Here is a 12,070-nt window from a genome sequence, read left to right on the forward strand (position 1 = left end):
GGCGGCGGCGGATTGGCTGAGGGCGGCGGAAGCGCGGGGAGGGCACTTCCGGCGGGCGGCTGCGGCAGTGCGGCGGCGGCCATGGCGGGAGAGGTGCTGGGACGGACGGCGGCGCTGGCCCTGGGTGAGGCCCCGCGGGCTCGGCCCGCGCCCCCGGCCGCAGGCGGAAGGTGGCGGCGGCGGGCGGCCGAAGGGGAGGCCGGGCTTCGGGTGGGGATGAAGGACGCTGCGGGAGGGTCGGAGGTGTGCCGGTGCGCCTCGGCGGCCTGGGGAGACGGCACCGGTCAGGGCCGCGGGAGAGCGGAGCGGCGGCCTCGGCGCCGCGGGGAGGCGGGGACCCGGTGGGGCCGGGGCCCGGTGTGTGGCCCGGAGGCTGTACCGGCGCTGAGCCCCGGGAGCGGGGAGCGAACGCCCCCTCGGGAGCGGAAGGTCGGCGTGTCGGCAGCGGGTCGGTGCCAGGGAGCAGCCGGGCGGGGGGTGGCGGGGGCGCGCAGGGACCGTGTGCCCGGGCGCTGGCGAGAGGAGGGGGCGTTGTCCGTGCTTTTAATTAGCAGTTAATTTCTGGGCTAAGATTTGGGCAGAACTCTCTGCCTTCTCTCCCCGCCTGCCCGCAAAAAGGTGTTTCTCCAAAAGGCTGCTTCCGCTGCGGCTCCTGCTGCGCAGCCAGCGACTCTCAAGGGCTCCGTGCCCCGGGGGTCTGTGAGGCTTCAGCGTAACACGCTGCATGGACTGGCTTTTAGAATGAGGAATTTAAAATAATCCTTTTTTTGGCTGACCATCTGGTTGGTTTCAAAGGTTTATTGCCGCCGATAACTGCAAAGATTGTATGCCCTTGTGTGTTTCCAGTTTCTTCCTGAACGTTTCCGTAGCTGGTTATTTCTGTTTGAGTAATTGCCTGTCTTTGCCGCGCCTTGCAGAGGAGCTGTACGTTTCTGAACGAGAGGGCAACGATTCCACTGGCGATGGGACACAGAAGAAACCGTTCAAGACCGTTTTGAAGGTAACTGGAAAACACCTCCTGGTGGTTTTGAAGAGCATGAACTGTGGTTTAGGTTGAGGGACTGACCTTTCTTTCTAATTGTAAATTTTATAGCTGATTTTGCAGCTCTGCCGGGCAGGACCAGAAGTGGGGCGTCTGCTCGGTCTCTTGGAGGATGGTTCCGTTCACTGGCAGCGCCATTGATTCTGTTCTTCTCACCCCCTCTTTAGGCTCTGATGACGGCAGGAAAGGAACCATTTCCCACTATCTACGTGGATTCGCAAAAAGAAAACGAGGTGCTGTAGCATTAGAGCTTCTTGGTAGAAATTATTTAATGCTCCTTTGTGGGAAGGGACGCAATGTAACCTTTTGTCTTCTGATCTCTCCTTGGATTCCTTTAGAGATGGGCCATTATTTCAAAGTCGCAGATGAAAAATGTGAAAAAGCTGTGGCACAGGGAGCAAATGAAGAACGAAGCCAAGGAGAAGAAGGAGGTAGGTTGCAGATGATGCCACGTTGGAGGCAGCGTAGCACCGTTCTTTGCCAAAACCAGTAAGCAGCGTTCTTGCCGTTCCCATCCCTCCAAAAACACTTCAGTTTGCTCTTGTCAGTATAAAGAAGTGTTCTTTGTTGGTAATTATAAAGAGTGGGAATCTTACAAAGCCTGGTTACAGCTATTTTAATACATTACTTTTTTACACCAGGCAGAAGACCTCTTGAGAAGAGAGAAGAACCTGGAGGAAGCTAAGAAAATTGTTATCAAAAATGATCCTAGTCTTCCAGAGCCGAAATGTGTAAGATGCAGCGCACGATGCATGGCCTGTGTCAGAGCGCCTCGTCTGCACCGAGTCTGAGCCTGTCCCTGCTCTGGGGCTCTCACAGCTCCTGAATCCACTCTCTTTTCACTGTAACTTTGTTGGTCTGGTTATCTGTGTCCTCTAGTGTATAGACTTTGGTCTTTCTCTTGCGCTTGGTGGGTATCGCGCATCAGACTTCTCTGTGTCCGTGTCTGTCTTCTGGTAGAGACCACTCTCCTGTCTGAGAAAGGTCGTTGGTGTTGCTTTGTTTGCTTGTTGCAGTGGTGGGGAGTGGAGAGACAGCGCTGGGTAGAGGGTGTCATGTAAGCTACTGGGGCACGTTCTTATTTGGCTGTTCGTAGGGTGCTGCTGGATTTGGTGGTTGGTGCAGCCCTTCGCTTGGTCAGCAGACACTGCGTGTGCTGCTCCATGGTGGCCTTCTAGATGAGCCCTGTGTAGAAGGGGCTTCTACGTACACCTGTAGAAGGTGGTTTTGGCTGGAGCCCTGTGCTGTCACGGCTGCTCTTTGGGAAAGGGGCAGCTGAGCTGTTTTGGGGAGGGAGATATGATACGTGTTTGTATTCTGGGTAATTATGTGGAAAACACCATCTAAATGGTGAATCATTTCTCTATGTGATTGCTTTTATCCTCTGATTTACAGGTGAAGATTGACGCTCTGAAGGCTTACAGAGGCCAGAGGGTGAAGATTTTTGGCTGGATTCACAGATTACGGAGACAAGGTAAACCACAAGCGTTTAGAACCTGTGCAGAGAGATGGAACACATTCAGTAGCCTTCACAAGTTGGACGCTCACAATGAGTCAGACAGCACCTGGTCTTAATTAATTTTTAAACCATCGGTTAGATGCTGCCTTTGGTTTATCCTAACAACACTGAAAATCTGCGTGATGTATGAGCACGTAGACGTTTCTTAGTTGAAATCTTATGGGGTTGTCGGTTTGGAGGCCAGTCCTGCAGAGTTTCTTCAGAAGACCTGTTTTGTGTTTTAAGCTAATCTGCAAACGGAGGAGCTAACTGGCATCTGTTCATAGTGAAAACAACAAATTGGAATTTTAAAGTTACATAAAGTAGTGTGACTTCTTTTAAAATAAATTCAGCGAGTGATACCTGCTGTCCAGGTGATGGGTACCCTGGTTCACGAGGTAGCTTCAGTCGGGGTGCGGAAGTGCAGGGCAGAGGTAGTTCTGACTCCACGGGTGTTGGTTCAGGTTATCACTGAAGGACTTGGCGAGGCGGTTGTGGAGCTGGATATTGTGAGCAGTTTCTAGCAAATTCTTGCTCTTGTGGAGAGGTGGGTGACCAGGGTGACACTGCTTTATCCGTGTTGGGTGTGCCCTGGGCCCACGCGTTGAGCATTTTTGCACACAGGCTCGTAGTCCCCCTGGACTGACAGTAACTTGTTACACAGACTACAGCTCTGTGAAAGGCTCCTCCAACTGCTAAAGGCTCGCTGTTCACCTGGAGCATCTCTGCTTTTTAAAACAGAAGAATGTGATCACGGTCCTTCTGCAATAATCTGCACATCGGTGGTTAATGTGTCTTGGGACGTACTGTCCCCATATTGTCTGTTCAGGTCGTCAGTGAATAAAGCTGAGGCGCTCTGTGTTTTTTTTTTTCCTTCTTTTTAACTAGGAAAAAACTTGATGTTCGTTGTTTTGAGAGATGGCACGGGTTTTCTTCAGTGTGTCCTGTCAGATGAGCTGGTAAGTTGTGATGATTTAATTATGTTCTGTCATTAAATAAGTGAAGTGTTCATACCTCATATCTCTTTTCCTTTTCTATAGACGACTGGACGTTCTCCTGAACCTACTGATTAAGTTGTTGTATTGTTAAATTGCGTCTCCTACCACTGAAGGCTTTTTTGTCTGTGTGAGAACTGTTTAGAAGTGACTGAGTTAATCTTGTCTGTCTGTGACTCCAGTGGATGTCACAGGAAAGATAAAAACTTCCCGTAACCATGCCTCTGTCTCCTTTTCTCCTCAGTGCCAGTGCTACAACGGGCTGGTTCTCTCCACGGAGAGCAGCGTTGCAGTGTACGGGACGCTGAACCTCGTTCCCGAGGGCAAGCAGGTACGGGAGTTAGCGTGTTTGGCTTCTCCCTCTCTTCAGCAGCTTATCCTTCTCCTGGTGGAAGGAGGAGCTGAGGTGGAAATAATTACTGGCATGTTGCGTAGATGAAATTTGGGTAGGTTTAATTGTTCTAGCTGTCCCTGCCACTCGGGTCCTGTCCCCAAGAGATTGACAAAAGGTTAGGGAGCCAAGCTCGGTTAAATGCGAGTCCACCCCCTGCCCAGAAGTTGGCGGCATTCCCTTTCCTTCATGGCTTACGCTACGGGGGCTTCTAAAAGCAAATGCAGCTGAACGGGGATCTCTTTTTTTTAACAACTTCATGCAGCTTGGTAATCATGAGTAACTCACAGCATGTTGCTGCTCAGAATTTATATTCTGGACATTGAAAACACTTGATGTTTTCGTGTCTCCTCACAATGATACAATGCTCCTAACAGATTTTCACAAGTCTAGTGTTGGTTTTCACTGATTAGATTTTGAAAATCTGCATTTATACCTTGAAAATACCGTGAATGGAAAAAAATTAGCATTTTAGGGGACAGAATCCCAGTGTGCCCCACACGGGGGAGCTGGTGGGACCAGAAATGGAGAGGTCTGTTCTGCAGCCGGGCAGGGCTGAGCCTGGCGAGGGGGGCGTCACCTCTGCTTGCTGTGGGGCAGCAGATGGGGCAGGGGAGATCAGCAGCAGGAAACCGCTGGTTTTGCAGGGAGGTGAGGTGCTGCCTGGAGCAGAGGGGTTGATTGCTCAGGGGTCTGACAGAGGGGCCCAGAGGTGCAATAGTGAGATAGTTCTTCCTCTCTCCTGATCTTCAACTTGTTTGCAGTTTGCTCTCCAGTAGAACGTGACTCAAATAGTACAAAGATGTTGGCATCCAAGGGGCAAAAACTAGGCGTCTGAAACTCTTGTTTCTCTTCAAATGGGCAGGCACCGGGAGGCCACGAGCTGAACTGTGATTACTGGGAGCTTATTGGTCTGGCCCCAGCAGGAGGGGCTGACAATCTGCTCAATGAGGACTCGGAGGTCGACGTGCAACTCAACAACAGGCATATGATGATTCGAGGGGAGAACATGTCCAAAATCTTCAAGGTGCGCTCCATGGTGGTGCAGGCCTTCAGGGATCACTTCTTTGCCAATGGATATTATGAAGTAAGTATATTTTCCCTTGTCAGCAAATGACTGCTTTAGTGACCTGACTTGAGGGCTGTCTTTTTCCTGGAAAAACTGTAGACTTTCTAATTGACCTGAAAGGGGCAAAAGAAAAGCTGTTTATTGGGAAACTATAATTTGCTTGGTTTCATAGACAGATCTCTGAGGTGTGTAGAGGCTCCTGAGTTGTGTTACAGCGTGACTCACAAACAGCCTGCACACCTCTCTTTAACGTGCTGAAGGGAATCAGAGTGAAGTATTTCTGTGTGTGCATACACAAGCTGTGTAGATGGTGTTCTGGAAGAGTGCGTCTTACATCACTGCTCTTGTGTCTCATCATCGTTGTCCTTAATTCTTTGCTCAAGTAATGACAGTCCTGTTCTTTTACAGGTCACACCACCGACTTTAGTCCAGACGCAGGTGGAAGGAGGCTCAACCCTGTTCAAACTGGATTATTTTGGGGAAGAGGCATACTTGACCCAGTCATCCCAGCTTTATCTGGAGACCTGCATTCCAGCCTTAGGAGATGTTTTCTGTGTTGCTCAGTCTTACAGAGCTGAGCAGTCCAGGACCCGCAGGCACTTGGCAGAGTATGCAGAGAGTACACTTCTTTTCCCTTTATGTAGAAGGGATTTTATAAGGCAGGGAGTAGCAGGCAGTTGGGTGGCATAGTGTACAGCGAGCAGACAGCATGACGCTTGTGTGGAAGATCTGAGCGGAAGTGTATTTGGGGGGCAATACCTTGTCTCCGTGAGTGTCCAGCTGGTCATAACACGTTGACGTTTAGTGAAGGAAGATCTGGGCAAAACAGAGCTAATACATTTATAGGAAGCTTTGTCTTTTTAGAAAATACAGTTCATGCTGCTGTCTTCCTTTTCTTTTCTTTTTTAAAGCTTCACTTTCTTTACAGTGTAGAAGTGGGAGAAATGAAAAAGGGAACAAAAGTGTGTGTTCTTGGGTTGTGGGGTTTTTCTCTTTTTTCAGATTTTTTTCATAGCTAAAGATGTGTTGCTTGTGCGTGGTTTTGTAACGGCACGACTCTGTGTTTCAGATACACTCACATTGAAGCTGAATGTCCTTTCATAAGTTTTGAGGATTTGCTGGACCGCCTGGAGAGCTTGGTTTGTGACGTAGTAGACAGAGTCCTGAAATCGCCTGCATCGAGCTTGCTGTACGAGCTCAACCCGGTAGGCAGCAACGGGGAACAGTTGGGAATAGCTGAGAAAACATGATCTTTAGCCTTTCCTGAGCAGCGTGTTCATCTGGGGAAGGCAGGGCACGGCAGTGAGCTCTGCTTGCTTACTACTATTGATAATAGGAAAAATATTAAATAACATCAAAAGAATGAAAATGCCGCAAGGCAGGTAATGACTCTTCCAGAAGCAGGAGACTGTGGGGCAGAAGTTCCTGCCGGCAGTTCCAGGCGCCAGCAACGTGCTGGGATTTATTGCAATGTGTGCTGCACCGATGGAATAAAACCCTCTATCCCAGAGCTCGTAATATTGATCGGCTGGTACTTGCAGATTGAGCACAAGGGAGCAATGAAACAACCGGTGTTTTACTTCCTACCCTGGAATGTGGAGGTCTGTACGGCTATTCCCATTTGTTAGAGACCCTTTGTCTTCTGCCTCTGCAAAGAAGGTGGCTCCGAGAGACTGCTGACTTTATCCCCAGCACTAGCTCTTCTCTCGGAGCGCATACAAATTCAGTCATCCCTGGTGTTTTGACCTGTTTTCCTGATAAACACTGGGAGGTTCAGTTTTAAATTTGGGCTGAGGAGGGGGTGGGAGGCAGGAGACAGCAGAAGCGCATTCCCCTCACAATGGCAGGTTCTGACACTGTTCTGTGCGCGGGGAGGCGAAAATGTTCTCCTGGGGCCCTGTGTGTGAACCTCTGCTCATGGCTGGGTTTGAAACACCTGTGTGTGCAGTGAACTTGCACAGAAAAGGGAACAGCTTTGAAAATACTCCCTCTCTCTTCTGCCATCTTTTTCAGCATCTCCTCTGGGAGCTTGACTGGGCTTGGAAGATGGCTGTGTTTGGTTCTCGCTTTCTAGTACTGACCTTGATTTCTTTGTTTATTTATTAAGTAATAATTGGTTGATGCACGAGCTGGAAAATAGTGTGTGTGCTTCAAGTCTGGAAGTTACTGATCAACTAGAAAAGTGTTCTTCTCGAATGGTACTCCTCCAACTATTGCTATTCCTACTCTTATTCGCAGGGCTTCCAGCCCCCTAAACGTCCGTTCCGGCGAATGAACTACTCTGAAGCCATTGAGTGGTTAAAGGAACACGATGTGAAGAAGGAAGATGGCACTTACTATGAGTTTGGGGAAGTAAGTCTTTCTGAGGCTCTGTAGGAGCTACAACCAAACAGAACCCCACTGCCCCGCACTAAGGGTGTGCACATCCCTCGAAGAACAGTGTGTTTGGACCACGGTGCTATTGGGGTGCGAGTCTGTGGTTTGCATGGAATGATAGTGATAAGGAGTGAAATTCTAGTCCCGTGTAAGTTCGAGGGAGTCCTGCTCTAAGCTTGAGCAAGGCCTGGGTTTTTGTCTGGACTGTGCTGGGAGGTGTAGTAACGTCGTACTGGGGAAGGCAAGTGTGGGCTGGGTTTCCACAGGATGTCTTTGAACGTTGTGTTGTCATCTGTCCCTCTGTTCCATCTCGCTCTTCTCCAGCACGTAAGGTAAAATGGCTTGAAGGAGCTCAAGAGGACTCGATGATGTATGTAGCCGTAGTCATCAAAGGATTTAAGAGAACTGAGATTTTTAGGAGGAGATCGTATAATTGTTTAACTTCTATGATTCTATGATAATGGTTTAACTTCAAACTCTGCACAGCGTTTTCTGAGGGAACCTTGGCAGCTCAAAATGAGTTGTGTTGGATTTTTTGCTGTTGCTGCTTTTCCCATCCGTATCAAAGATGATGGAGATGAAGGGAGGGAGAGGCCTTCAGACTGCCCTGAACTTACAGTTCCAGAGGGAAGTGAGGATTCTTCCCCCCTCTCCCCTGTTGCGGGCTGACGCGTGCTTTGTGAGCTGCCCTTGCACGAGGCCTGTGTTCCTCACACTTCCCTTGCTGTGGCTGCTCCTGCCCCTTCCGTGCAGTCAGCGCTGGAACGCAGTGTGCCATTGGATTAAAACAAGCAACAGGTGTGGTTGTCTTCTACTATTAAAGAAAATATCTAATCTTCGGACTTTAACTCAGAATCTAAGAAGAGTGTGACACCATTGGGGCAATAAAAGTTGAAATTAAACCTTTTAGGAATAGGCAGAGATTTTTGACTAAACGAAGCGTGTTCGTTTAACAAGCCATCATCACACCATCACTGGTGTTCCCTGCCTGTCAGTGTGACTGGTGTCATCCTTCGCTTCTCCTTAGTTTTTAAACAATAAAATTGCTGAGTTGATCAAAATGAAACTTCCGCAAGGTGTTTCACAGCTTATCAAATTTCAGTCCGAAAACTGAACCTAAATAACCAAATGACCTTGTCTGTGTAACTGGTCAGTTGAGGTTTTCAAAAATAAGCCGTATACATAACAAGGAAACTGAAACTTCTTGGTGTTGAGGTTTGTGGAAAACAGTATCGGGGGGGAAGGAGAGAAGGCTCTTCAGTGTTTGCTGGTTGTTTGGGAAGTCCACATTTCAGGTGAGGTTTTCATCAGATTCCTGTCTGAAACATTGGGAAGGCTTGAATTTTAATTAAACGTTTTGGTTTTTTTTTTTCCCCTGCCATGTATGTTTTTAAATATATTTTTTTCTAGGATAAGCTTGTTTTAAAAATGTAGGTATGTTAGGAGGAACGTGTGGTCTGAAACTCTCTTTGTTTCATGCCTGATACATGTGGGACTCAAGGTGTTGGAGTGGGTTTGAGTTTAAATACTAATAAAGCCTTCTTTCACCATAGGATATTCCTGAAGCTCCTGAGAGGTTGATGACAGACACCATTAACGAGCCAATCTTGTTGTGCCGATTTCCCGCAGAGATAAAGTCTTTCTACATGCAGCGCTGCCACGACGATTCCCGGCTTACCGAGTCTGTAAGTTGGTGTTCCAGGTGGGGTCGTGGGCTCTAAGCAGCGTGGGGAGCCTCCGCGTGAGCGAGCATCCAACGAGTCAGTGCTGCAGGAAAATCGTGGAGAAGTCTTCCCAGGCTTTGGTTTGGGTGTCTCGTGGCAAGGCTTGTTGCACCTACGGAAATAAATGAAGGAACTCTGGAGTGTTAATGAAGTGTGGGTAGATGATAGTGAGCGTGCCCTTCGCCCACCTCAGGTCTTGTGGCAATGCTTCTGTCACTTCTGGGAGACTGTGGTGACTGACCGCTGGCTAGCTGGGAGGGGCAGTGGTGCTTGTCAGGGGTGCTGCTGTGTTTGTGGGGGTTCGGGGAGTAGTTTTGGAGGGGTTTTTTAATGTTGTTGGGTTTTGGTGTTATTTTTACAGTTGAATGTGACCAAGAATACTGGAGGTTAGGTTAGAGCACCTCATAGGTTAGTTTATTCCATCTATAAGTTGGGTCTGGAGGGGATTGCCCACCTTCCTGTCACAGAGAATTAAAATTACGTGGTAAAATGCATTATGGAAATACAGTTTTAAATCTGGGCTGTTTTTCCTCCCCCTTCTGCAGGCAGCGTAGTTGCAGTAGCTTGATTCCGTGCTGTGTGTTGCAGGTTGACGTGCTGATGCCCAACGTTGGTGAAATCGTTGGAGGCTCCATGCGTACCTGGGACAGCGAGGAGCTACTCGAGGGCTACAGGAGAGAGGGCATCGATCCCACGCCGTACTACTGGTACACTGACCAGGTCTGTAAACAGCAAACGTTTCTGCTGGCCCAAAGCAGGTAATCAGTTAACCATTGGCAAAGTGCAGTGGGTAGCAGTTGCCGTTGTGTGAGAATCGCTGCTGTTGGCCACGGTCGCACCCTGCCCTTACACATCACCTGCTTTGGGTCGGGCTGTGCGGGAGCGTTCCTCTGGCAAGGACGTCTGCGGTGGCTGGATAAAGAGAGGTTGGACTTCACAGGCTTGAGCGACTGAGCTGTACCTGGCGTGAGGGGAGGGGGAGAGGAGGTGGCCGAACAGGAATTGTTAAGACTTTCACCTTCCACGTTCCTCTTGTCCTTACTCCACCTCGGGAACTCAGGACAACTCAACTATCTTGCCTGAAAAGAGCATAGTCCATTTTCCTCATCTTTCAGAAAATAATCTTGGAATGGTTTTGTGGTGGTGTTTTTTCTGGTAGTATTGCTGCAATTATAACATAAATAACAACAAAATGTTTAGTATCTACTCTCTGGTTTTAACTTCACAGAGGAAATACGGTACGTGCCCTCATGGTGGCTACGGTTTGGGATTAGAGCGGTTCCTAACCTGGATTCTGAACAGACACCACATCCGGGATGTCTGTCTCTACCCACGCTTCGTGCAGCGCTGCAAACCTTAGCGTCCTTGGGAGGAGCGCCCAGAAAACCGAGCAGCCGGGGCTTGGCAAGGAACGATACACTCTGCTATCCCACGGCCTGGCCGAGAACAAGACTTAGTGCAACCTGTTGCTGATACAAATACTAATTTAGGATGCGAAAAGGAAAATAAACCCCTTTTTTAAAGGAAAACGCTACCAATTAACTGGAAGAAGCCTTAGAAAAAAGTGTTAGGTGCATTTATGCTCTCAGCATAAAACAAAGATCCTGATAAGTTGTCATTTAAAAAACAAGACACGCTTCTGCTTTTAATTTCTGTGACTTAAAAGAAAATATGCTGAGCATTTGATTTTTTTTTTTTTTTTTAATTTGCTTTAATCAGTTTTCTCTTATGGTTTCCTATTGGAGAAATCAGGAGTTGAAGCTCTGTAAATTCCCAAATAGTGGCCTCTGAGAATGGTATGCAGAGACATCATCTAAATAGCTCAGCAAAGTACAAAAATGGGAATAATCATATTAAGCGCTGCACTTTTTTAGCTCCTGTTTTTAATGGAAGTTCCGTTGGTGTTTATGCAGTAGCAGGGTATGTAGTATTGAGCACCGATTGCTGCTGCAAGAGGTGGGTTGGGTTTGGGCTTTCCCCATTATTTATTGGTTAGAAAGGATGAGGCCGCTGGCAGGGTACCCTTTGCTGCTTTTCCTGGTGCCTGTGGACAAGCGCTAGAGTGGGTCTGTGGCACACCCAGCCTGTGCTCAATTGCAGCGGGAGGGGACGTGTTCTCAGAGCATCGTCTGTCGGCTCGTGGACACGGGGATGTTTGTGGTGCCTTCCCAGTGAAGGTCCTGCCATCTCCATCAAACCAGAACTCACTGATGGAAGACCCAGAGGAACTGGTGACTTTGAAATACAGCTGGATTTTGGCGCTGTGTGCTGACTGAGCTCTGCTCTCCAGGTGAACTGTAGTTCAGCAGGGCTTTCCCACTGAAGTATGTTTTCATAGTAGAGCAGTTCCACCTTTCCTCGCTGGCTCCCCGCTCTCTTGTGCTCCTGCATCTGAGCAGATTCTCTGGCTGTAATCAAGTTAGCAAGCAGGTTTAATTAAATATTTAATGTGTTGAGTCATCTGTGTGCTTTTTAGTCATAAATGAAGCAATTCCTTTTACTAGAGAGAAAAAAAAAATATTGTAAATTGGTAGGTGCATCATTTGCTACCAGGACTGAGGCTTGATCTGGATTTGCCATTCATAGAATTGTTGAGCTGTGTGATACCCATATTTTTGTAATAAACCACTGGTTTTCTTCATCTTGCATGTTAGATATCTACACTGATCTAAATCGGCAACCAATAAATTATGGCAACATGAGTTGGTGTGCGAGACAGCAGTTCTTGACCTGTAATGTCTGTTTCTCTCCTCTCACCTGGCCGTTGTAGCTTACTTGGTAATAGTCTGTCCTGGCACAGGCACTGGCTGTGTGGGCAATCGCACAGGGAAAGTGAGTTTTCCAGTGCAGGGAATACATACTCCCAAAAAAATGGAATGAGCTTTTTACTTTTTGAACTAATTTCTTTTTAATTAACTTAAAAGGTATGATTTTTTTTTTTATATGTAATTTGGATAGAGCACCTCAGCTGCAAC

At 48.0% G+C, this 12,070-nt stretch overlaps 1 protein-coding gene across 1 annotated transcript; it reads left to right on the forward strand.

The window, feature by feature from the left end:
• The first annotated feature begins 72 nt into the window (after window positions 1-72).
• On the forward strand, window positions 73-11,808 carry LOC141476652 (asparagine--tRNA ligase, cytoplasmic). Its single transcript, XM_074165445.1, has 15 exons — window positions 73-124; window positions 918-1,000; window positions 1,210-1,275; window positions 1,381-1,473; window positions 1,684-1,773; window positions 2,438-2,516; window positions 3,429-3,499; window positions 3,780-3,866; window positions 4,792-5,013; window positions 5,404-5,603; window positions 6,065-6,200; window positions 7,234-7,347; window positions 8,925-9,056; window positions 9,684-9,815; window positions 10,324-11,808. The coding sequence occupies exons 1-15, from the start codon at window positions 82-84 to the stop codon at window positions 10,453-10,455; spliced, it is 1,680 nt and encodes a 559-aa protein (XP_074021546.1). The 5' UTR covers window positions 73-81; the 3' UTR covers window positions 10,456-11,808.
• Window positions 11,809-12,070: the final 262 nt, after the last annotated feature.

This window comes from Numenius arquata, chromosome W (assembly GCF_964106895.1).
Source record: "Numenius arquata chromosome W, bNumArq3.hap1.1, whole genome shotgun sequence".
Classification (NCBI taxonomy): domain Eukaryota; kingdom Metazoa; phylum Chordata; class Aves; order Charadriiformes; family Scolopacidae; genus Numenius; species Numenius arquata.

What these genes read in the sequence shown, in the direction of transcription:
- LOC141476652 (XM_074165445.1), top strand. Translation starts at nt 82, where the DNA reads ATGGCGGGAGAGGTGCTGGGACGGACGGCGGCGCTGGCCCTGG. An exon ending in CTTACTATGAGTTTGGGGAA is followed by an intron (nt 7,348 to 8,924) that starts GTAAGTCTTTCT and finishes CTTTCACCATAG; the next exon opens with GATATTCCTGAAGCTCCTGA. An exon ending in ATTCCCGGCTTACCGAGTCT is followed by an intron (nt 9,057 to 9,683) that starts GTAAGTTGGTGT and finishes TGTGTGTTGCAG; the next exon opens with GTTGACGTGCTGATGCCCAA.